The following is a 25,333-nucleotide window of genomic DNA, read 5'->3' as shown; positions in this document are numbered from 1 at the left end:
ACAATGCATGCGTGATCGCAACTTTTATCAACTAGACAAATAATGTAATAATATTTTGAAAGATCCTTTTTTATTTGTTTACGTGTTTTATGAACAAACGGAGGCGTCAGAGTGAGCTGACTATATGTCATCAATGTCATCATATTCATGACATTCTATCATGGCATCATTTGATGATCGGCGAGAATGGGAGAATAGGAAGGAAAAACATGATGGGGGGGGGGCTTGGAGGGGGATGAGGACTATGAGAAAAAAAAAAGGAGGAGGGTATAAGGAGAGCTATCTGAGTAAACTTCGACACGAGAGAGGTCGACTCACCGCTGGATTCGTTATTAGCCTGTGGGGTACACTAAAGTCTCACTTTCTACTCTTCCTATCAATAACATCTCGAAGTCGCCTCCACAAAAACCCGACTCGGGGCTCTTCCTATTTTGAGAGGCAACACTGGTACCGTCGACCTGTGTATATTTTTAGCTGCACTCAAAAAGCAGAAACGCCAGACACGACATGTTGGCCGTCATCCAAACTTAATGCTCTTCATTCCGGTTTATGTTTTTTTTTTTTTTTTTTGAAAATTTTCTGTAAAAAAGTGGAAAGACTGACATATTTGTGTTAAAAGAAATGTCACTGAACCAAAGTCAAGACCACTGCTTCACGTGTAAAAGCTGAATATTAGACGACCATGAATCATCACAGACTAATAATAGCTTTATCCTTTCACAATCATAAGTCGAACTATACCAGACGAGCCACCTGTAGTACTTCCAAGTGCATGGTCTTAAAATTATTCTATGTGGTAGTTTAAATATCAAACTATTGTTATTGTTGCTGTCATTGTAATGATGATTATTATGAGTAATAGAAGAAGAGGGAGTATTAGCCGTAGTACTAGTGGTAGTGGTATTATGTTAAGCCTTTCGGATACCATTATAACGACTCCGTGGTCATGTATTGTGGTGGAATTAGAGGTGTTCTACTGTTAAAAATGATGCAAAGACACGCCTTCTTTCAATCAATCAATTCAATTCCCAAACTTAGCAGTAAAAAGAATAAATGTGCGTCATGGCAAAGAATCAAATGGAAGGAGCAAGCATACTGATGGGTTGATGGGTGTGTGTGCATAATTATACTCATCGACAAAATGTTTCTGCAAGTCTGGAGTTTGTGTATTTGTTTGTTTGCATATACTATGTCCTGGCAAAATCGTATTGTCTTGTATAACACACTTGAGATATAGTGACACGTTGTCCTTGATAGAGTTTATGTAGATGTTGACTGCTGGATTTATGGCTGATAGCTCAACATTTCGATGCAGCAGAGGATGAATCGATCCCCACGTAATAACTAGGGGCTCAAGGAACTGACCTGTCAAATATTTCCTGAGGTGATGAAGCAGCTAATGAGCGGGAAACGTGCGCTCTTCCTAATGGGAGAAGGCGCCTCTTTCACACAACTTTGGGGAAAGGGGGGGGGGGGGTAATCCGGTAACGCCATCGAAGTTACTCTCGTAGAATGAATTTAAGTGAACTGCATAATAACGAAGTGTATTTGTCTCTCAACAGCTAACTAGCAGTTTTTCTTAGGTTTTTATATGAAGCTAGTTAAATTTCTACGCAGGGTTGTGGCGTATTTATAATTTCCTTACTGACCTGGGTCAAGAACAAATGATATACATTTGGGATTCAAAAGTTGACCCTCGTTAGTTGTAATTTTTTTGAATTATGATCATTCTGTCGCAGTGATCTCATGACTGGATACGTGAGTGGAATGCCCCTTATGGTACTTTTAACTCTAACTTATGACACTGCTAATACCTATATTTAGGCCTGTAATTAACTCAACTTTTTGTAAATAGGCAAGCTTATTCATCCGTTGATGCTGGCTGGTAATGACTTGTAATCTCCAATTAGGCCTGTAGATGTCAAAGTTACTGCACAACCTTTTTTTTTTTTAATTATTATTTTTAGCTTTCTCAATGACTCCGGCTATGTTTCATTCTTCCGTCAACCTGAAAAGTGCAGATGTAAAAATACAGATAGACAGATAAATAGACAGATAGATAGAGAGAGAGAGAGAGAGGAGAATGTTGATGTCTGCATATTTCTTTCATCCACGAATTTTGCGTTATTGTTTATCTTTCTCAATATTTTGGGCATGCAGGGATCACAGCGATTTCCGTTAGACAATAGACACGCCTGTTGTCACTGTATCCCTTTTGCCAAGAAACACCGTTCCGTTGTGTCCTACCTCTGTCGTACTTCGTTCTACGTGTTGTGCCAAGTTATCTGTTCTGTGTCTCCTCTTTTTGATGAACGTGCCTTGAAGTGTGCCAATTCAGGGTTAGGGGCAGGGGTGTAGGGAAAGAGAATATAGGCTAGGCTCGTGGGCTGTGTTACATTTTGGCTGAATGGTTTTAAAGAATTTCGTTGACTCTATTAAAGGTTTATACAAAGGAACTTACTGAGTCCCGATGAAGCAGCTGGCTTACCCCTTGTGTATCTTGCGGAGAAGAGATCACTCGTCAGACACAACACACACCCACGACCCACAAAAAAAAACCAAAAAACCTCTTCCTGCCCCGCTCTGACGTCACACGTAAACACAGACAGATACTTAGTCTTCGCTTCTCAGACTGTGTGCACGCTTGACCTACATGTTGTAGGAATTGCATTTTACCTGTGCTGTGATATCACAGCTTCGACTCCACCAAACTCTGATTATTTAAGAGGAAGAGTATAAAGTGTGGAATATTTATTTGTCTTAATTACATATTTATAGGAGAACTGACCCGGGATTATTAATATTTTCTGAATGGAGTGAAATGAAAACTGCTGTATGTAGGTCCTATATCATTTACATTGACATAGTGAAATAGGACCGGCATTTGAAAGTTATGTGATCACATTCATGTTGCATGTATCATCATGTTGTATTTAATGCACATCGTGGTAGGTATCTCGTAATATCTATGTGGTTGTCGCCTTCTTGATACACAAAGTGTCTCTGCCTTGCTGATTCAAGAATGAATTGCTGTCTGCAATGTCCAAATTCTTATATAGGCTTTATTGTAAGAGGAGACCATGCCAGGGAGATCTTCTGCGATAATAATATAAATACACACTGTAGGTTTTGAACTGATTAACCTGATAATAATCATTCACAAAGTTTTTAGATAGGCCCTTCTCACGTGATATAAGTAATTTCCGATCTGCGCTGAAATTTTTACGTTTTTACATTTCTTTGTCTTTGTTATATTAGAGCAGTTAATTAAAATACAAAAGTTTTGGTGATGAGTATAGACAATGTTGACGATGAGAGCTTTCCCAAAGTGGAATCTTCGCACAAGGTTGAACAGTGGTAAAACCGCTGCTGCGAACTCAATGACCATGGACCCATATCAAAGCTTATGTGAGTTAAAATGATTTTTTTTTTTCCGGGTTGTTTTCTGGTTGGGGCTTTTTCAAAATTGTGATGAGAGGTATTTATGCTCAAAGTTTCAATGTCAGATGCGAAACCTGTGAGCGGGTAGACAGTTTTTTATTTATGGGATGTGTGGGAGACAGACAGGATTCAGTGGCGAGGTTTCGACAAACTTCTCAAAAAAATATGCACACTGCCTGACTTCCAACTGAGAACCAACCAAACCAAGAGATCAGAGCTGCTAAGCAAATCTCACCGATACTGCAAGACCCGCGCCATCACAACTTCATGCACTGTCTGGAAAGAGAATCGATTATACGAAAATCTCTCTGACTTCGAGAAGTAGTTCCTTGTTGAGATACATAGAACATGCAGTTATCTCCTTGATTTCTCTCTGCATTTTGCAATCTCCTGAGTTTGACTGTTTTAAAAATTATTCAGATTAATCAGTTTTGATGTAAAGTTAACGTGTATATGTCACATGTATGCCTATTTACACACTTCTATGCATGTGTATTATATGCTTTGGGGCTTTTAATAATTTTTTTTTTTGTTGTTGTATACACACTGACAGTCTGGCCACCTGGCAACTAGCTTTTTGCCAAGGCCCTTTGGTGGTGAGCGAATGGGGGGCGAACGAAGCGGCATCAACTAGGACAGCGCGCTGTCACGCTCGGCTGAGCTCTCTTCGCTCGCCCGCTATAGCCTTCATATAGCGAGAGGGCCTTGACAAAAGGCTACCCGGCAACCTGATTCGAAAGTTTGCTCACGTTTGCCTTCATGGCATCGAAAGATGCACAATCTTGAAAGGATAACCACAACAATGAAGATTTTGATCTATATAAGCCTACACTACTCTCACAAAGAAAATATGAGTTACCGTGATCTCACAATGACTAAGTGCTGGTTGAACGGCCCTGTCCTTTTAACCGTGATGTGATTCACAAATGATCACTTACTTCCCCCCCCCCCCCAAATAAAAAGAAAAAAAATGGGGAAAGAGAGAAAGAGAGAGAGAGAGAGAAGAAAACAACAACAAGACCACCACAAAACAAAACAAAGGAAACGAACAAATACCAAAAGAAGTTGAAAATGTTTATTGATTAACTAGGCCCTATAGATAGTTTGACAATGTCCAGGAATTTCCTTTGATGACACGAAGTAGATTGAGGGCGATCATCGGGCTTGGTGTTTCTTGACCCTTTAAAGACCACACACATAAACACGATTGACATTTCGTATGAAGATGTTACCGGTTGTAATCGAAATGGAACCATGGCACTTGAGTGTTAATATTTCACAAAGTCACGTTTCCTGAAAAGCACACGTTGGAGCAGACAGTCGTAACTGGTGTAAGAAATTGCTCGCAGATGCCGCGCGCGGTGGAACCAGCGCCAGTGAACGAGAGCGGGGTAAAAAGGACAACACAGCCATAGCGAACCCTCAGGGAGTCGTCTGACATACAGACATACGCTGCAAATTACTGCATCCGTTATGCTTACCCTGCACTTACGGCTACCAAAGCAGGACGAGGAAGGGAAGAAAGAGAGAGAGAGAAAGATGAGCGCTGTCAAACCACACGATATTTTTTAGAGACATACCGGCACACTCCGTGTCTCATTTATCGCGAGAATTGACAAAATTAATCATGGCATCCCATATTTTTCTATCATAACACAGCAAAATCCTGTGTGCCTTCAACCACGATCAATTCCGTTCAGTGGATTTACGATCCAGAAATCTTCGATTCTAAAGCCGTTAAAAAAATCCCTCGTAAAAACAGAGAATATGACTAATCCAGTTTAACATGTCATTGTTGTGCAAAATGTATCGTCAACGCAGAGAAAAAGAAAACGGCTCCAAAATCGAGCCCCCCCCCCCCCCCCAGAAAGAAAGGGGAAAAAAAAAAAACCCGCACAGGCACAACAAAGCCCAAAATAACATCAAGAAGACCCTTTTCTTCCGGCGTTTGGTTCACCAGTTACCTTGGTAGTTCCTCCGACTGCTTCCGATGGGAAATTCGCGGAATGATTGTGACTCGCATTGTAAAATCTGCAGACGATCTCCTTCATGAATTCTATCCAAACCATTACCGTGTTATTTCCCGAGTCTGGATTAGTAGGTCAAGTCACCACCCCTGGATAGCAGCATCAAACCATCACCTTTTTTTTTTTTTCTTTTCTTTCAAATCTCATGCATGTCGAGTTTTTCAATGCCGGTATCTTCATTGTTCAAGGTCACTAGTAGATAATGCACTCAACTTGCACTGTATTTGATGCGTTACTTTAAAAGTGAGGATATTGCGTTTTTAGTCAAGCGTTACCGATTGGTAAAAGGAGGGGAGAGAGATAGGGGGAAACCGACGCCAGTATCAAGTTGATAATCGAATTCATCGAGGCAGAAGAGAAATAGTCAATGCTGTATTCTGTGAAGTATTCACATAATTACGTCACATGAATAATGACTTGCTATTCCACGGTTGAGTAGAGAGATTTGAACGTACATTTCTTCTTCTTTTTTCTTTCTTTTTTAATACCGGAATAATGATGGAAGCTACATTCTTGTCTATTATCATATAGGCGTACGATGCTGTGAATGTACCGTAGGCCTATTCATTGGTTAATCGAATCCAAGAGGACCTCGAAAGAGCAACAAATCATTGGTTCTCATTTCTTCATGTTTAAGATCCACGAGCCATGACAGCTCTCGTGATTATTTCTCGACTCGAATGATATCGACAGTCCTTACATGGATAGCAAAGTGATGAATTACGATGTACGTTTAATATAGAATCACATTGTGTATACATCCATTCTAAACTCAAGTTTTAGCCACTATGTACGTTGCATACACTTCCCTTGAGTTCTAGGCCTCAGACAAAAAGTCGAAAGAAAATACACCCTTCAAAGACCTAAACTAAAAATCACAGATATCGAAGAACTTTAACTTAAGAACATCTCACTAATTATATTGTGAGAATATTGGCACTTCTGAATATACAAATGAATTTCGGACTGAAGTCTTATGTTTTCTTCCTCGTTTACTACTGAGATCGTAACTGAGATTTGATTGCTTTGAATGAGAACCATATTTCGAGTGTCGACATTAAAAAAATGCATTACAAGCTTTCCTCATGCTTGAGACTGCAACAAGCAAATCTTTGATCTCTTTGCGACATTTGTCTTTATTACAACGTGACGATATCGATGAAATAGCATTATATTCTGTCTACATTTGCTCCCTTTATAGGGTTTTATCAGGGAGGTCCCTGGTTTTATGTTGACTAAGAACCTGATTTTATGTGATCTTTCCACCATTTCTTCCCACAAGGTACCGTGGATCTACTAAAGGTGCTAAATTTTGAAGATGACGTTGGAAATGGGAAACCACGAGGAGTCCTAGACGTAGAAGGGAGATGTACCTCCAGACCTAGTTCACCGCCCGCGGGCCCAGTAGACAGAGCGTATAGTATAAGGAGAATGTCCGAAACAAGGCAAGCCAGCGAAATTTTTGGAGGTAAGTATTACAGGATGGATCAGTTATATGATTGCTAACGTTTCATTCAAACTATGAAATTTTCTTGAAATGCAGAAGAAAAGAGAGCTTCCTTTCAGTCCGGGAAGATGATTTATGTGTTAATCAAGTTCATAAGGCACCAATAAGCATTCCATTTCCAATAAAGATCTTTTATAGACTTTTACTGAATGCTACATTATTTAGCCAAAGAAGTACTCCATCTCATTACCGAGTTTACTTCATCTTTGCGGGAATCACATGATACTTGTCTTCTCTTTCTCTCGTGGCCTGTGGGTGCTATAACTCGACGAAGTGACCAAAAACATGATTTTCTGGTACGCTGCCAGATTAGTGCTCAATAATTAATATTCAGTGGCTCTTTACTAATATGTTACTTCCAACAAACGTCTCTATAAATTCGAAGAAAAAAGTATTACGGTGAATTTATCGATCGATACTGTATGGGGTGTTATGCATAATGATGTATTCAGTTCGATACAATGCAGTTCAATTCAATTCAATTCAATTCAATTATTTTAGACATTAAAATAACTTTTTAATGAATGGAAATTATAGTTAACTATTTTGATATGAAGCTTTGTTTAATAATGCTTTCTCATGGGTGATTCTTAATTTTGTCGCTGTCTAGGTTACTTCCCGAGGGACTTTACAATCCTACTGACATTAAAACTGCCCACGGGCGGTCGACGTCCAACCAAACCCTTATTCGGTATCTACGACTCACGGGGCAACGAGCAGTTAACGGTGTCCGTTGGCGGAAACCCTCGCTTCGGGATCATGGGAGCTAGCGAATTCCTCAGGCCAAGATTCAACATGAGTATTCTCTCGGATGGCGGGTGAGTCAAGATATTCCTCATGGGGATCTAAATGTGATACTATATTACACTTCCTACCAAAAATAAGCATATTTAAAGGGCGTGTACAGAAGTGGGGGAGGTGGCGTTTGGGATTTTAACTACTTCGTCAGCTGGAAGCAAAATAGCTATGCATATTGATGTGAAATTATGAATCTAAAGCACAGGTGCCGTTTGTTTGAAGAAAATTGGGTCAGAAATGGCCAAAATATGAATAAACGAACGAACGGAAAAAAGACGACATGCCCCAACTTTATCCGAATTTATTCGAATTTGGTTTGAAAAAAAAGTTGTTTAGCTCCCTCAACGGTGATGGTAATGAAACGGTTACAAGTTTACATCGCGCTGCGATCGTACTCCATCGTATTGCAGAAGTACAGAAGTATACGTACATGTACACTGTACATTGAGTCATTGTATACAGCATAGCACACTACTACACACTAATACGTCGTCGATGGAGGTTCGCCAGGCAAGTGCCGTCTCGAATGGCGGGGACTTCGCAGGGCTGCTGCTGACTGTGTAAGTAAATGCGACCCGCATTTCCAACAAGTTACCAACAAGTTACGAGTTACCAGTTTGTTCTATGTCTAGAATACATCCATCTGGACTACTAGAGGGTTGTAATTGTAAACATAGGGCCTACCGTTTATACTGCGTTAGTTTATTCGTTTAGCGTTTCACTCAACCGTTGTGTTTACTGTTACTGTTGTGTTCTGTTAGCATGATTAGGTTAGGGAAACAAACTGCTACACGCATAGCGTACTTGAGTATGCGTACATTTAAACATGGGGCTGCTGGCCGCACACGGTACACCAAAGAGATTTTCCCCAGTGGTGGGGAGGAGAAAAATCTCTTTGCCGCACACCCTTTACGCTATGCTTCCATTATGGGGCTGCTGGCCGCAGTTCGGTTACAGGGATTTCATACATACTCAGTAGCCCACAGAGTTGGATTATGCGAACCAGACGCCGGTCGCTATTTTATCTAAGTTAGGACGTAAATAAAGACAATTTAAAGCATAATTTATTAAAAATTAGGCCTGAAGATTGTACTTTTAGAGGCCAAATAATGTATTCTAGTCCCCCGGAAGGTCACGTGATCGCATCTAGTGCGGAAGGGGACTTTTTCGGACCGCAGATGCACCGTTGACGCATTGTTAACGATCTCTGCAGAGGCGCGGGGTCAGTCCCATACATTGAAATTAGCGTCGTTCATTCGGTCAAGTGAAACTCCGTGATCGCGTGATCGTGTGTTGTGTATGTGGCGATGGCAGTTGTGTTTGCACATAACGTTACAGCTATTGAGCTAATTTACAACAATTGTACAGTGTACAAATATTGGATTATTATATTGGACTATGGATTTTAGCTCAAGAAAGAGTGATCGGATGATGCTGTCTATAGATTATAGGCCTAGTATAATAAACGGTCTTTATCTTCATCTCTTAATTATTTCCTGAAAATTATGTTCTAACGTGTGTTAGTACACGGTAGGCCTTATACACTACAACCTTGTAGGGTGGTAACTATACACAGCCCAGTCACTGTACATGGTACGTCGCGACGTACCTATGTACAGCGACTGGGCTGTGTTTAGTTAGTAAGTTGGTAGGGTAGGATTCCAGCCTGTGGCTGTAGGAGTAACATAGGTTCTGGAACAGGTTCTCGCAGGAGTAGGACAGGTTCTCGTTTGAAAGAGTAGCCCAATTGTATAGGCTACTCTTTCTTCTTCTTCTTCTTCTTCTTCTTCTTCTGTTTCTTCTGTTAAGTGCAGCTTCCTGCTTGAACTTGAAGATTACGCACTGTTGTAGTGTGTGAGAGTGTGCAGCCGTATGTGTGGTCTACCAGGGCCAGTGCCAGTCAAATTCCACAAGTAGGCCTAGTATATTTGCAAAACATATTACTGTAAAAATGGATATTTTCGCGCGACTAATTTTTCGCGCTTTGCCGGGTGAAAAGAGTTTTGTGTGTTCTTAATTCCGCGGAATCAAGACACCCCACACAGGAACATTTGGCAAGCAAAAATATTCGCGTGGTTTTATTTTCGCGCTAGTTTCTGGTTGTGCGAAAATTTCAACACCGCGAAAATTTCCACTTTTACAGTATACGTATGGAGTGCAAGTAAAAATCCATAATTTCACACATATCATGAGCTGCAGTGACATCTCCCTCAAGAAGGACTTGAATGCCTCGAGGGAGGATGAGTCAGCTGGGTCTGCTGGTAGGTGGTTCCGTGCAGTCTCTGGCAGTTCTGGGGAAGAAGGATGAGCTATACATGTATATACACCAGATTGGTGCATAATGTTGTCCTGAAGCGGGAATCATGCCCTCTTGTGGAAGATGTTGACTTTTGTAGGTATTGCTGCAAGTCATTGTTCACCAGATCATAACTTATGCGATACAGCATTACAAGATGGCTTTGTAGATGCCTGCTAGCAAGTGATGGCCATTGTGTAACCTGTCCAACATGGCGGTGACACTGCTGTGACATTTGAAGTTGCCAGTCACGTAACATGCACTTCGTCGCTGAACCATCTCGATCTTGTTCACATTTTTCCTGGTGTGTGGGTCCCATGCTGTTGCGGCATACTCCACAACTGAACGAATGTAGGTGAAATAGGTGGCCTGCTTTATCTTCTGATTGCAGTGTCTGAAGAAAGATACGACGGAAGAAGGCACAAATAGAGTTTGCCTTCTTGACGGTGGCATCAATATTCCATATATGTGTGTTGAAATTCGGCTTTTTGTCAAGATGGACCCCAGATGCTTTGCTGAGTGAACTTCTTGAAGGTGTTGGCTGTGGATATTGCAGTGACCTATGATTGGGTTTCAAACGAGAACCTGTCCTACTCCTACCCTTAACCCTAGAATAGATTCAATATTATTGTGCCTACTTGAGAGACATTATTGACAAGAGTCTAAAGAGATTCTGGTATTTGATATAAACATAATTTTCAGGAAATCATCAAGAGTTGACCCTGCTGCAAGTTTAAGACGAACAGAGTACCAGGCTTTTTGAATTGTTCAAGTTGGTATCCAACTTACTGTACAAGTGTACAGCTGTATTATCTGTAAATACAGTGTAGTGGAGATGCAGAGTCTTCCACATCTACCAATAAATTTTACGAGGATGTAGTCTGAATTATTCTCAGAAAGGTTTTACTTACAAGGTGTGTGAGTTATGAATTATTACTGATTCTTACATTATTTTTTCTCTCAATGTGTGTATACATGTATGTGCACATGTACGTACAGTGCATTTCTGTAGTTTCTCTTTGCTTGAATTGGGGTTTACTCCATCATAATAATGTTTTCAGACATGTTATGTGAATAATGGTTTAGAATATCATCCATTATTAATTTGGAGTAATGGCTGGGAAAATTGTTATGCATTTTCTAATCCTTTCTCTAATCTCTTTCTCTTGTGTCACATTGTACACGTAGGTATCCCCAGTACCTGACATCACATCGGTGGAACGTGCATATTTCTGGTGATTCTCTTCTCCGTGGCCTCCAGGATAATCTGCATGACATAAACGAGGAGATCTACACTGTACAAGCTATCGTTTGCACAGTTCTGTTTTGTTTTCCTGGATGCACCATTCAATCTCTGACAGATTTTATCAAGGAGAGCACTGCTGTTGCAAGAGAACAACTGATTAGTAGACTTTTTCAGTTCATTGAAAAACCTAGAGCAGTATGTCATCATGATAACCTAACTCAGAAAGGTGCTAATGTGATACATGTATGACACAATAGAAGAATGAAGTTGATATAACATATTATTCTATATCAACTTTATTCTTCATTCATCTTTACGGTAACATTTTTAGTAAAGACGAAGGTACATTTATCCTTTGAAAAGCAAGGGTGTTGTAGTAAATGTGAAGTTCGATGAATACAGATAATCAATGTATGGAACTACATGTACAAATGTATGCAATAATCTATAATATGTTAAATCAGTGCATGTAAATTCCTTTGGAGTCTGTACAGATGGCAAAAGTATGAGGGATGAAACTTCAAATGTTGCCTGCCCTCATTAAATTAGATATTATCCTTCATGATATTCTTGATAAATGTTAGGGAACCAAGTACTTTGTATGAAGTAGTATCTGGATGTCCAGCCATTACTCAACAGGGGGCATGTCTTAATTGCCGCTGAAGGTATGAATTTAATTTGTACATCACCACTGACGCACTATAAGAGGTTTAGTGAGTATACATGTTTTGTTGTTGACATTTTGGTTGTGATATTTCAGAAAAGGTTTCAAAGATTTAAGAATTCTGTTTGATCAGGTAGGTACACAAGGTATGTCATCAAAAAGAATTGAATGGTCAAGAAGGGATAAGGAAGATGAAGATTCTGACACAGCAGTTAGATAGATGATGATACAACATGCACTTCCACCAAATCGGCCGAAATTTGTACATGTTCACATGACTGAGCATGCTCTTATCAGATACCTATCAAGAATAATTGTGGACCCTGTGAAAGGTAAGATGAGCAGATTTTTATACCACCTGGGGGGGGGGGGGGGTCATGTTGGCCAATACTCCACACCAGAGTGGTCGAGTGAATTGTTACTGGTAAGGGGGTTGAATATCATTCACTCATTCATTTATAACCATGAAGAGAGTGACACACAGATATTTTAAATGTGTATGATGCTGCTTGTACACATGTACTGCAGGGCTGCCAACTCTCATGCATTGAGCCTGAGACTCGCATATTTTGGTCCTTTCTCACCCTAAAACTTTATTTCATTTGCATGCATTTCTATTGATCTCACACATTTTGACTCCTAAATTCTAGCATTGACCTATGGGAGTCTCACTCTCAACTAGTTTCCAGAGTTGGCAGCCCTGATGTACTGATACATATGTATCCAGTTGACACGAGATGTTGGGATGATTAGTTTGCCTTTGGACATTTCAGATAAGATTGTACGGTACATGTGTATACACTGTACAGCCAATGCTAAAGTTGGGGATGAAAGATTTCTTCACATAGATGTTTTGCAAGATGTTATAAGGGCCAGTTCTGATCTGTCTGCTTTGATTTCTAGTAATATTGATGTTTTGAAGTGTATTCAAAATGTTATATCTGTTTTGTTTCCAATAAGCATACTTCATATTATGTACATGTACGTACAGTTTTGAATTGTTTAAAAGTTGATGCAGCTGCCAGTTTATGAGTTTGAAACATTGGCAGTGTGACCAATAGATACTTGCCTTCAAAGTACATGTACAATTGTAATTAAGGGCATGTACATCTACACCTTCAAAACATTCTCTGCTGTTTGGACTGTTGATCAAGTTTATATTTTTATGCCTCCGCCACAAAGTGTCGTCGGAGGCATTATGTTTTCGGGTTGTCCGTCTGTCCGTCCTTTTGTCCGTCCATCCTTCCGTCTGTAATCAATTTTGTGGACATTGTATCTAAAAAACCGTTACAGGTATCAAATGAAACTTTACATGTATATGTATGAGTGGGTGAAGTTGTGCCTATCAACTTTTGAGTGCACATACTCAAGGTCAAAGGTCAAAAGGTCAAGGTCAAATGCTGAACATTTCACTATTTCCCCCTCTGCAATGCCTGGAGGTATTTTCTTGAAACTTGGTGTATACTGTACATAACTACCAAATGAAGATTCCCCAGGGAGGTTTTGAGTCACGAGGTCGAAGGTCAAGGGTCAAGTGAAAATGTTACTTAATTCTCCATAAATGTTTCAAGGTATCTTCATGGAACTTATGTAATGAATGACAGTGATCATGTAGGGAATTAAGGGGTCATGAGTCAAAGGTTAAGGTCAACCCCAGAGACCCCAACCCCAAGCACCTTCTGATCTGGAGATTCTCCCGCCCGAAACCCCTAGCAAACGGGAGACTCCAAGTTCATCAGTGCGAAGTTCCTAGGGTTCTAGATGCTCTCTGGTGCTATCCAAGGCTTGTTTTTTCAACATACGGTAGCAATAAGTAAGAAATCATTTCCAATGGGAGACACAGAGCCAGGGCGGGAGGAATTAGCTCTCAAGCGGGAGAACGGGAGATTTTGCAAAAGTGGGTTTTTCGGCAGGAGATCTCCCGTCGAAAACGGGAGAGTTGGAGTCTCTGCAACTCATTAAATTGTCATTGTTTCCCTCTTATCTACATATGCAATGCCTGCAGGATTTTTTCTTGAAACTTAGTGTATGCATACACAAGTATTACCCAATACGTATTCTCTTGGAAGTTTCTTGTCAAAATGTCAAAGGCCAAACGGTTAAAGGTCAAGTGAAAGCGCTAAATTTCATTTCTTCTTTAAACTTATGAAAGGGTCAAAAGTTGGGTACAAATCTCCAAATACCTGCACTCTTATTAGACTTGATAGCCATTCAACCAAATAAACCTAGTTCAAGTAAAGTGAACATTCATTGCATTTGTGACTAACCTGTCATTCTTAATATTTTTGCCAGTAGTTATGTGAAACTGTCATCACACATTGTCAAGACATTGTGGTAAAGACCTATTTGGAGAACCATGCATTATGGTGGAGGCAAACCAGTCGCCATAGCGACATTTCTAGTTTGTACATGTTTCATTTTGTTTCCAATAAGTACACTTTATGATTATGTATACATGTACACCTTCAAATTGCTTTTGCAGCTGTGAGTTTATGTGACCCTCTATTCATGTGTGTGAAGCCTTGGTGATGTGAATACTAGTAGATACATGTTTGTGTACCTGCCTCCAGAGTACTCAAGGACATTTGTACACCCTCAAACGTTCATGCAGTTTGGACTATTAATGAAGTTATCTCTGTATCATTTGAGTGAAACCTTGCCAAAAGTGTAGATGGCATGTAATTTACAGAGTACAATTGCCTCAAAAACATTTGTGTTATTCTAGCTTTACTAGTATTTATTCACTTACAAAACATTCAAGCAATATTCACAACTCTTCCATGTTTGTACAACATGTACCAGTATAGTTTGTTTATTGCCAGTTTGAAAACTTGCCTGCAAATTATTTATACGGATCTGCTTGATACAATGTAGCTCTGCAATTGTTCAAACTACATGTACCTGGTACATGTACATGCGTTTGCTTTTGTCTTTTTACTGAGCTTCACCAGAAGAATTATTTTTGAAATGTTCACTGTACATCACAGTCAAGACAGACTGTTCCTACTCATGTTCCTACTCAAAAGACCGCTGACAGTTGTACCTTTCATAGGTCTCTTACATGTGACTTGGCCTGAGACTGATACCAATTCCACCACCACCACCAAAAAAAAAAAAAAAAAAAAAAAAAAAAAAAAAAAAAATATATATATATATATATACATATATAAGTAAATGGATGAATAAATTAATAAATAAATAAATAAAATAATCTAAACTGCACTTGACTATAATGCTAAAAAGTAGATAAAACTGTAGACTGCTTATGCAGCTCTTGCTTTTGGTAACGTACATATTTTTGTCTTGTGTGTGATACATTGCCATGAAGAGTGATGGATACAGTACCTTGAAACTAAACTACAATGTAGTTCTTTCAACACCTACATGTAATAAATAAGTGGAGATGTATATACATTTATAAAGGACAGAGAACTTGTCGATTGTGGTCCTTTCTCTGTTATTAATGAATAAAGAAGGTATTTTACTAATTGATGAAAATGACATGTTCAATAATGTATCGAAAGGTCTTTGCCTAGTTAGGTAGGCCTCCTAAAGTAATAGAGAGAATAGGCACAATGGCCTCCCATTGTAGTGAAGTCCTTTAGGATCAGCAGTTTTCTTTTGTTATATCAAAATGTTAGGTAACGGCTCGTTATTCCGTAGGTTCGTTATTCCGAAGGCTCTTTATTCCTGAGATTTGTTATTGCGAAGGTTCATTGTTTCAAATTTCATTTTCAGATTGACCAATCTTCGGGAATAACGAACCTTCAGAATAACGCTACACATTTTCGGATTAATGAACCTCTAGGTACCAAGGTACTATATAGGGAATTTGCTCGTTTCGGAGTAACAACCCTTCGGAATAACGAACCTTCTAAACAGTGACCTTGGGAATAATGAACAGCACTTGTTATAACCGAGCAAATTAAAAAAAAAAAAGTGGATAATGTTGTACGTGGAATTTTGATATAAAGTAACTGTGTTCACTTTGACGGGAGTGAAGGGTATAACTAGTGGTTATAGTATATTTGAGTGAATGCTTATGATGCTTTGAATTGAGAGAGAGTGATCTGAATGATTGATGGCAGAATGAAACTGAGAATCAGACAGCACTTCCCATCAACGAAATCAGAAGGGTGGACAAAAGCAAACCAAATAAACATACTTGTACATTTTGTATTATGATTTACAAGAAAAGGGAAAACATGCAATCGGAAAGAGTTCCTTATGTCCCCCCTCCCCCCACACCACCAATTTAAACAAAATAAACAAACCACCATTCCCCCTCACTAATAATAAATTAAATAAAGGTTATGGGAAGTCTTCCCATAAATAGCATAACCTTTATTTAGTCCATTACTGGTATTAGAAAAAAAAAAAATAGCAATCTATCCATTTTGCGCAAACTAGTGGGGGGGGGGGGGACATAAGGAACTCTTTCCATGTAATCGAAGAAAGAGAGGGAGAGGGAGTGGGAGAGAGGCCCAGCAAGAGGCAGTAGACTATAAGTACCTAATATCTAATGACAGACACAAGTACAGTATATCACAGCTAGACGCTCATAACTGACCATGTCGAGTACATGTAGTACGTTGCCTGCATGGGGTCGCTCGTAACACACGAACAAAGGCATCGAGGACACACGTCAATTTCTATATGTGGGACAATACTGTATTTTCGCGATTTTGTGCCGAGAAAAAAAGGAATGACATCCCCATGATTTCGGCTGGCTGCTGACCCATCTACAAATCATCACATTACACTCTAGGTATCATCTTAAAGCTGAATAATTATTCTTTTACATGGTATAACTTTCGTTGGTGCCCTGCGATGAAAAAGAAGACTTTTAGGAGGATTTTAGAAGAATATCTGTTCCCATTATTTCCGGAACATCGGCAATTAATTAGCCACGAAGTTGATAGTCTTTCATGTCGTTCTTGGAAAAATGAACAAGATTACATCCAAGTTTTAACCCTTACCTATCAAATAAAGAAAAATCATGTGAAAATGTAATTCAGTGACCAAGATATGAGCATTTCAAAACGACTCTGCAATCGCGCTCTCCCATACCATGACCTGCGGGGTCAACACGAGGTCACGCCTGCGAGGACTTGGATATTTTGCTCATTGGATATTTTCGGGCTTGCCGACTGACTGATCCCACCGATGTGGATGAACGTGTACGTGTCACAAACTGCACAGTTGGAGGTGTAGCCCACGGCGGTGTGTATGAGATACCTCCTTGGCTGTACACAGCCCAGTCGCTGTACGTGTATTCGCACAGCGTAGTACACACACTAGTGACAGCGTCTGGTCGGCCAGAGGCAGTTGAGTGCTACGGCTCAGCGCGACTTCGCGCGGTCACACAACAGACAGCGATTGCTTTATTACTGTAGCTATGCGTACAGTTGTAGCACCATCGTGTCTCACTCGCTCTCGATCGGGCGGAAAATCGGGAGGAAAGTTTGTGGATGGCACAAACACACCGCATGGTGGTGCTGTTGAAGTAACGGCCGATCGTACTTATTCGAAAGAAAAAACTGACCGCGAAACTGGCGAAACTAGATTTTGAAGCACTTCGGTGATCGGGTAATTTCAGTAATTTCAACCCTCAAAATCCATGTATATCAATGTCAGAATGCTATATAATACTCTACAATGTCTCGTTGAGAAAATCAATCGCGTTCGTGGCTTTTGGCGACAATTCAGGTGTCTAATCGACTACTGTACACGGGCTTTAAGTAAAAACAAACAAACAAAGAGCACCAAAACAAAATAAGAACTGCCTCCATGCTAACTGTCATTCTAATGGCGAGGGTACATGAATTTTCTTCTTGTCCATATTGCACTTAAATGTACTGGAGAAATTTCGTTGAACTCTATTTTTTTTTCTGCCAGATCTATCAATCGTGTTAAACTCTGCATAATTGTGCTTTGGTTGTGACATTATGAGAGGAAGCAAAATGGTATGCATTACACTACGCGTTTTATAATGCCATGTCACAGATCAGTACATGTTATTGCATAGATACCACCCCATCCCCCACCCCCTCTCCTCCAGCCAGTGGTGTGCTCCAAACTGAGTGCCCACCAACTGAATGCCGTTGCCAAATGAAGAATTTTTAAATTGACTGCGGGCCGTTTTCGGTTACTTTCAATCTGCCTGTGCTCTGGAGTGGGAAGATTTCTTGAGGGAAACATCCGCACATTTGTACAAAGAGCAAATCTAGCCTGTAAGTGAAGCCACAAGGACTTTTTTCGCCAGGGTTGTGCAAAAGGGTATCGACCGCCGTGAAGAGGAAAAACAATATTCTTCAATTGCTTAGAAATGTCATCTTCATTGGCGTTTAGCATACGGTAACAATTCTTTCACAAACGTGGTCATCTGCATTCATCAGAGACAAGAGCCATCCGATTGAAAGAAAAAATGGTCACCATTACTTGCCTTTCCTGTTATTCTTGATATTGTGTTGCTTTTTTGTGTTGTGGTTTATTTCGTTTGCCTTTCCTGTGAGAGATTATACGTGAAAAGATAGATGTTCATCCTCGGTCCGGATGTTGCGGAAGATGTTTGGATTTTTCATTGGTGTTCAGATGATGCTTCGGGATGATGCAAGTGGACGTGTGAGTCCATGTCCCAATGTCGCAGCTTTGGATTTACGGCAACGAACACTATATTTTATTTTGGGAAGGGAGATTTTGTGTTTCAGGAAAAAAATTGGCAACAATGGTCGAAGAGGACGTTTCAGACATTGTAAGATGTCACTGGATGACGACTTAATCATTCTTTGCAGCTTCATCACAACATTCGTATTTGTAACTAGCGGACTTATTTTCAGTTATTATGACATCACGGCAGTAAGATGGATGTTGTTTTCATGCGATGCCCTTTAAACAGTCTAACAGTCTAAACAGTTTAAATTGTCTATGAATATGAAAATTATCAGGCTTCCGCTGTATCTCACCTGACTGCGTCAGGTCAGTGGATTCATCGTAATATTCTAATGATATCACAGTTGCAAATGAAGCCGGAGTTAAGACGTGTTAACCTGTATGCCAAGCCTCGTAACTTGTCATCGCGACTCGGGGAGAGTCACCGTAACTCAGACTGCCGTTACTCGTGGCCCATGAATCAGTCAATGTTAGGTGGTTTGATATTTGAAGCTACCGTTGGTCAAGATCAGGATGTCAAAGGTTAATAAGTCCTGACAAGTGCGATTTGCTCGAAAATAGTCTTCGTATTTGCAGGAACACTTTTCAGGGAAGAAAGTAGCAAACGATAACCTTTGGGTCATAAGGTCAAATGCAGTGGTCACCTGGTCTCTACGACGTCATTGATCGTATCACTTTAGATTTGGCTAACTTGTGTGCTTGTAAAATGATTCTTTTTTTGGGGGGGGGGGGTGGGGGAGGGGAGGGGGAGGCATAGAGCGGGTTGAAGTATGACCGTATTTAATCGGGCATGGTTTAGTGATACAACATAGCATAGTACTACGCTGGTTAAACTACTGTATCAAGCAATGTTTGGAAACATTAGTGTTGGAGGAAATACAATGAACTGTTTGGTGCTTTCAAGAGTATGACAGAATATTGTTTTGAGCGGAAACTATGACAGAGTGATTTTATATTGTTGAGTCAAGTTCTGTGACGTTGAAAGGGTCAAATGTCAAGAAATTTAGCACACGTATATGTGTTCACAAATATTGACCAGAAATCGGGATACAGTCGAAATTTCATCAGATTTAAGTGAAGGAAATCATGTAAATGCGGCGACACGCATTGTCACTGTTAACACTTTACGACATTGATGTCATAGAGGCCAAATGTCGAGACTCGTGCGAAATCATCATTATCTACAAGTTCAGTTCAATGAGCGGAGTACCAACAAAGGACTTCTAAATGGTAAAAAAAAGGGGGAGGAAGCGTTGTGATGTGGAATATCTTGGTGCTTGAAAATATGTGTATAAATGGCAGAAATAATAGGTTTACTTTGGTTTCTGTGCCCTCTGTGGATTGACATTATTTAATCTATTTAGACGTAAATATTGTTAGCGATTTAAAAGCACCCAAACTAGCAAAGCGAGTAAAAAGAAAAGTGAGAGGGGTTTAGATTTACCACAGCCTACAATACGTAGAAATTGGTAAACATTGAACAATTGAACATTGAACAGTACAACCGTTAGGACTAGTCTACATTATGTAGTTATCTTTCATTATGCATAAATGTTGTCTAAATGACAGAGCTGACGTTTTGTATTTTTTTAGTATGTAGGGAGTGTATATCTTATGTTTTCATTAAGCACACTTGTCATACTCGAGTTTCCCCAGTTTGAACATGTTTTATTTCGACTCTCTGGTATATGCCATTAAAAAAAGTTGTGTTTTTCATTCAGGACAAAGTGTTTATTTAGGTATGCACACAACTTTGAAATGCTTGTCATCTGGTCTCCAGGTGTTCATTATCACTAGCCTCTCTGAATAATTGCGTTTTCTAGGAATTCCTTCCTTTGAAAAAAAAAATGTTAGCTCCGAGAGATCATAAACCGTTGTCGGTCTTGTACAGCTGTAGTATTGCGTTACCTTTTGAGGAAGCGTGTAGGGAATGTAGAATTGATTATGCGTTTTTGGATGCAGAGTATCACCCTTCTCCCTCCGAAACCAAGGTGAGGAGAGAGGCGCCCTCTTAACACACAAAAAAGAAGCAATGATAGAAATGGTGTTTGCAACCATCTGACCTTGTGTCGCCTTCTCTGGAGAGTCACGTCCGCCATATGTTCGATTACCACGTGCATAAGGGATTTGTGAGAAGGCGTTGGGCGGGGTACTGGGAAGTATGAAAAGACCAGATTCTTACACCCACCGCGATCCCTCCTCCGAAGTTTAACTCCCATCACCCCCCTAAGTCGAACGTAAATGCTGGTCTTGTCAGATAATGTAAGAGTTTGGGGGTGGGGTCGTCTCTGTCTGACCTAAACCAAACTTGATTTTGCCACCTGGGTCTGGCGCTAATTTGTCACTCGCATGTCGTACAGTAAGCAAGATTTCTTGAATTTCTTCCTTCCTCCGCAAAAGCCATTTGCCAGATGTGAGGCTGCGGAGTTGAACTCTGCGGGGTCAAGGGTCAGATGGGAGGAATTCTTATCTCTGCATTCCTTCCCAGATGGCCGCGAGTCCCCTGCCTGGCGATAGAGAAACGATAGAGTGCTGGTAGTGGTATTGATGCATTATCTATTACTCTATTTGTGTCATTTATGCATCAATGTTTCTGTCAAATCGTTAAACTGAGTTTCTTACATTTGATCAGGGCAGAAAGGAAGACCTGACACCACTGGACGCATATCGCCTGGACCTGTAATTGGAAGACCACCTCTCTGGTACGACCAAAGGAGGTAGTACATTACATGTACCTTCAACTCCGAAGGAGAACGCTTACAGGCTACGCCAGCATACCCATATTCAAACATATGCACACGCCCGCATAAAAATACACACGCTTTCATAATTACTCAGCATTAACTGCCATATAAAATAGATTATATGGAAAATTCGAGAACATCGAATGGTAATGGCTTCAGCAGTTCAATTTCCGGTGTCTGCAACCAGTGCGACTTATAGCAAAACATTGTCGTCCTGATGACGTGTGCCCTGGGGTCAGTGAACCACTGTGAAGTTAGCTCCTCGATGCCGACACTCGGCGAAAGGAAAGTTATTTTCCTTGACCCGCTGCCCGTTTATCCGTTTCGTCGTCTTCGTCAGGTCTTCGTTGTCGAACTGAGGAACAGCTCTAGACACGGACATAACCTTCTCATCCGCTTTTGCAGTAGTTTGACACATGAACATAACGCCTTTTCCGTTTCCGGTTCATCGCCCATGAGCTCTTTTTCTCCCTCATAGGGAAAAGGCCTCCTGCATGCTTACTTGGCAGATTTTTGACCATGTCAAGAATTCAACGAATTTTCCTAGGTCGAATGATAGCTATTGTGAACCCAGATCAATGAAAGGTGAAACATCTGTTGTACATAGCTGGATAGATAGATAGATAGATCGATTGATAGATAGTAAGATAGATAGATAGGCTTACTTATGGAAAGAGTGGGGGAGGGAGGGACGTTTCGTAGATAATAAGAAGAAATTCGAAGGTAAGCGCACCGCCGAGGCAGGGAGGTGGGAGGGTCTCTCCCTCCTCCCAGGTCACAGTAGAGAGACGTTCGTTTTTCAGTACAGTCCTGTGAGTGTACCGTAAAGTCATGGAGCTGCTGTGTTGTTGCTCCAATGTGACACACACTCTTCCATCGGTGCACTTCTGGTGAGGTGGTCTCCCTGGTAGTAATACATGTTTTCAGAGCCGTGTAGCCCCGCACATATCGCGCTATCACCTGATGACACTGTATTTCGACATGCAGGTGGGCGTGGTGGTCAGGATGAGTGGTAGAGGTGGGAGAGGATAGGATGGGAGGAATAAGAGGGGTGGTGGATGTCAACACTCATTGGTATCGTACACACTCTATATATGGATAAGGATGGTTTCGACCCAATTTTCTTGGCCTGGCTCAGCATGCTGCGATGCCAACCTTATTATACGGGCGCGCCTTGCATGGCTGCCTGCAGATGTATTACTTGTGTTGCTTTTCGAATGGGTGTGATAAGATCATACGAAGTCGAGTGTCGACAGGGCTCGTGAGGGGTGTACCATTGCATACAGGTCAAAGGAGTGGGAAGTGGTTTCGTAGCTCCATGAGCAGACTGAGCATGTACATGTAGTGTCAGACATGTCGTGCGATCCAGGGCCACACCGCGATAGCTTGACCCGTTGAAGACCTATCCACAGTACACTCGTGCAGGCGTCTATGGGAAATGAATGTTATACCACAGTCGGCTCGTCATAATGAGTTAAAAGAGTACCATGAAATCAGCCTTTCAAGATGGTAGAAGTTTCCCTTAAACTCTGACATGAAATGGAAGTGATGTGTAGTATTATATACTTTGTCCCGTTTGTGTTGTAATCGAAATGATAACAGTGTTAGAAATTGAAAACGCAACCAAATGAATGTGACATGCCTTTCATATGGAGGAGTGATGTTACGACTCGTCCAAGTGGTGTACAGAATTAGTCCAAATGAGGTGGATATGTGGTTGGTATGGAAGAGATGGATGACGAATAACTGGCGAAAAGAGCATACGATACACGGTATGAAACAAAAGCTAAGTTTTGTTGAGATCAACGGGTTGAGTCTGTCAATCTTTGAGAGTTGAGTTTCACGATATAACTCGTTTCCTAGTTGAAATTTCATCAAAGGGTTGCTGGCGACTGGGGATTCTTGTGACTACAACTTAAACGACAAAATCTGGGGCTGACTGCTGTATTATTCCCTTCAAAGTGTTGTGTGAATTGTTCCATCATTGAGCTCACAAATGGGAAAAATCATTGAGGATAGATTTCACCATGCACACACTCATTCTGCCAAAAAAAAAAAATGCTTCTGAACGACGACCTTCTGGTTACCGTGCAGGAAGTTTATGAAATATGTTGACTGCACATTTCTCCTTTGCCTGGAGGTAGAATAGAAATCCCTCTTCATTTCAAATTGATAACGTCACCTGAAACGGAAAAGTAAAATCCTATTCCCGGGATCGTTACCGTTGCCGCAAGCGAGTGACCCAGGGTTCAACTCATCATCTGTCGGGGGTAGCAGACCGGGGAACAAGTGTAGGCCAGATGAATAAATCACACAGCAAAGAGACGGATGGTAACATGAATGCTTTTTCTCGAGGGACGCGCACTTTTCGCCACTCGTGCAAGTTGCATCCCTATTCGGATGGTTTTGATTGTGGTCTTCGTCCCGGTTCATAAAAAACTGACGTCAGGGTCAGCATTTGGGAGCTTATTTTCGTCAGGGGGAAAAAGTTTCTCGTGACGTTAAATTTGACGTCTTGGTAGTTATCGATCCCAATGGATTCATTTATTCCCTCTAGAAGAGACCTGGTTGTCGTGGGAAATCACTCTCCGACCCTCTGCCCCTGCACGGATTCTTTACCCAGGCCCTCTTTAACCCTTTGCAATGATGGATCGCCAAGTGGTATAAATCCTGGCAAGGAATGGAGCTATAAATAGAGCAATAACATTTACTGATGGTCAAATGGCTGAAGTTTTGAGGACGTGGTTACTGCAAAGATGCTGAGCAGTTAAACGAGTCAAATCTAGGTAAGCTCTTTGATGGTTGGAAATGAACTCATCAATTCAGTGGAGGAGGTCTCAGCCTTGGCAACCGCTTCCATGGATCGATGAGCTTGCCTCCACCTTGATCTGAAGACGCAAAAACTTAAATAATGACACTAAGGTCCTAAGTTCAAAGACCACTTCCACTTCCCACCTTATACACGGAGCTTCCAGTTCTACCTGATTCTGCAGATAGGTATCCGTGAACTGTAAAACTGAGAATATTAAATCTGTAAAATCTTGGTAATTAGATTAAGTGCATGTGAAATAGGGGTATCTTTCTGATTGCTCTTTTCTACCTTCCTTTATTTTGATACGTGAATATTGATTGATGATGATACGTCTGATGCTTGACAGTACCGATGTTCCTGGCATTTTGCCACCACGATGGTGCCATGAATGATACATAAATATAATTACATGATGTGAGTGTTGCTAGGAGCAAATTGCACTGTTTCAAAATAACTTCTCGCAATGCGAACTGAGTTTTCTTTGAATCTTGCAATATCAGAGAGAGAGAGAGCCACAAGAGACCCAAGAGGACGGGAACGTGAGGATTTCTCGTGATGAAGTCAAAACATCACATCTTGGGGAAAAAAAAATCAGCCCAAACGCAGAGATGAAGGAGAATCCACGTGGAGATATCCGAGAGAATGACCTTTCACCAGGTTTTGACCCCGCGTCATTCTAAAGGCGGCAGCTGGGGATGGCAGCGACAGATGCACGGTTTACAATCAGAGAGGAGAAATTTGGGGGATTGGTTGGAATCTCGTCAATATTACAATACCATCGTCAGAAAGGAATGCGAAGCCATTGATACTTCCGAGGCCGCAACTTGTCATTATAACTCAATCGTCCAAAATGGGGGCGTGAAGCTGTTAAGTGGTGACCCATTAAAGATGATGCCCTCTTCTCAGTTTTCCTCCCTCGCGTAAACCCGCACGGGCAAGTGGACGTTTCCTAAATTCGCTGCTCTTGCTTTTAGGAGGGAGTCTTTGCGACGTGGGTAATCTTGACAGTGCTGGAACCTGCCATCCGTTTACCTCCTATTAGTTAATAGAAGAAGAAAATGTTCCTCCTCTTCTTGTTCTCTCCTCTTCAGTTTCCAGTAACTTCTCATCCTCATCGGGTTATTCT

At 40.9% G+C, this 25,333-nt stretch overlaps 1 protein-coding gene across 2 annotated transcripts in view; it reads left to right on the top strand.

Moving 5' to 3' along the window:
* Window positions 1-25,333, top strand: part of LOC140240977 (uncharacterized) — a 142,902-nt gene that overhangs the window by 44,171 nt on the left and 73,398 nt on the right. For both annotated transcript variants that reach the window (XM_072320752.1, XM_072320751.1), the window contains exons 2-3: window positions 6,751-6,936; window positions 7,586-7,793. In XM_072320752.1, the coding sequence (XP_072176853.1) occupies window positions 6,751-6,936; window positions 7,586-7,793 (394 nt within the window). The remainder of the gene's footprint in view (window positions 1-6,750; window positions 6,937-7,585; window positions 7,794-25,333) is intronic.

Source organism: Diadema setosum, chromosome 17, assembly GCF_964275005.1.
Source record: "Diadema setosum chromosome 17, eeDiaSeto1, whole genome shotgun sequence".
Taxonomy (NCBI): Eukaryota; Metazoa; Echinodermata; class Echinoidea; order Diadematoida; family Diadematidae; genus Diadema; species Diadema setosum.
Note: the sequence above shows the minus strand (reverse complement) of the source record. Positions and strands in the feature narration are given on the sequence as shown.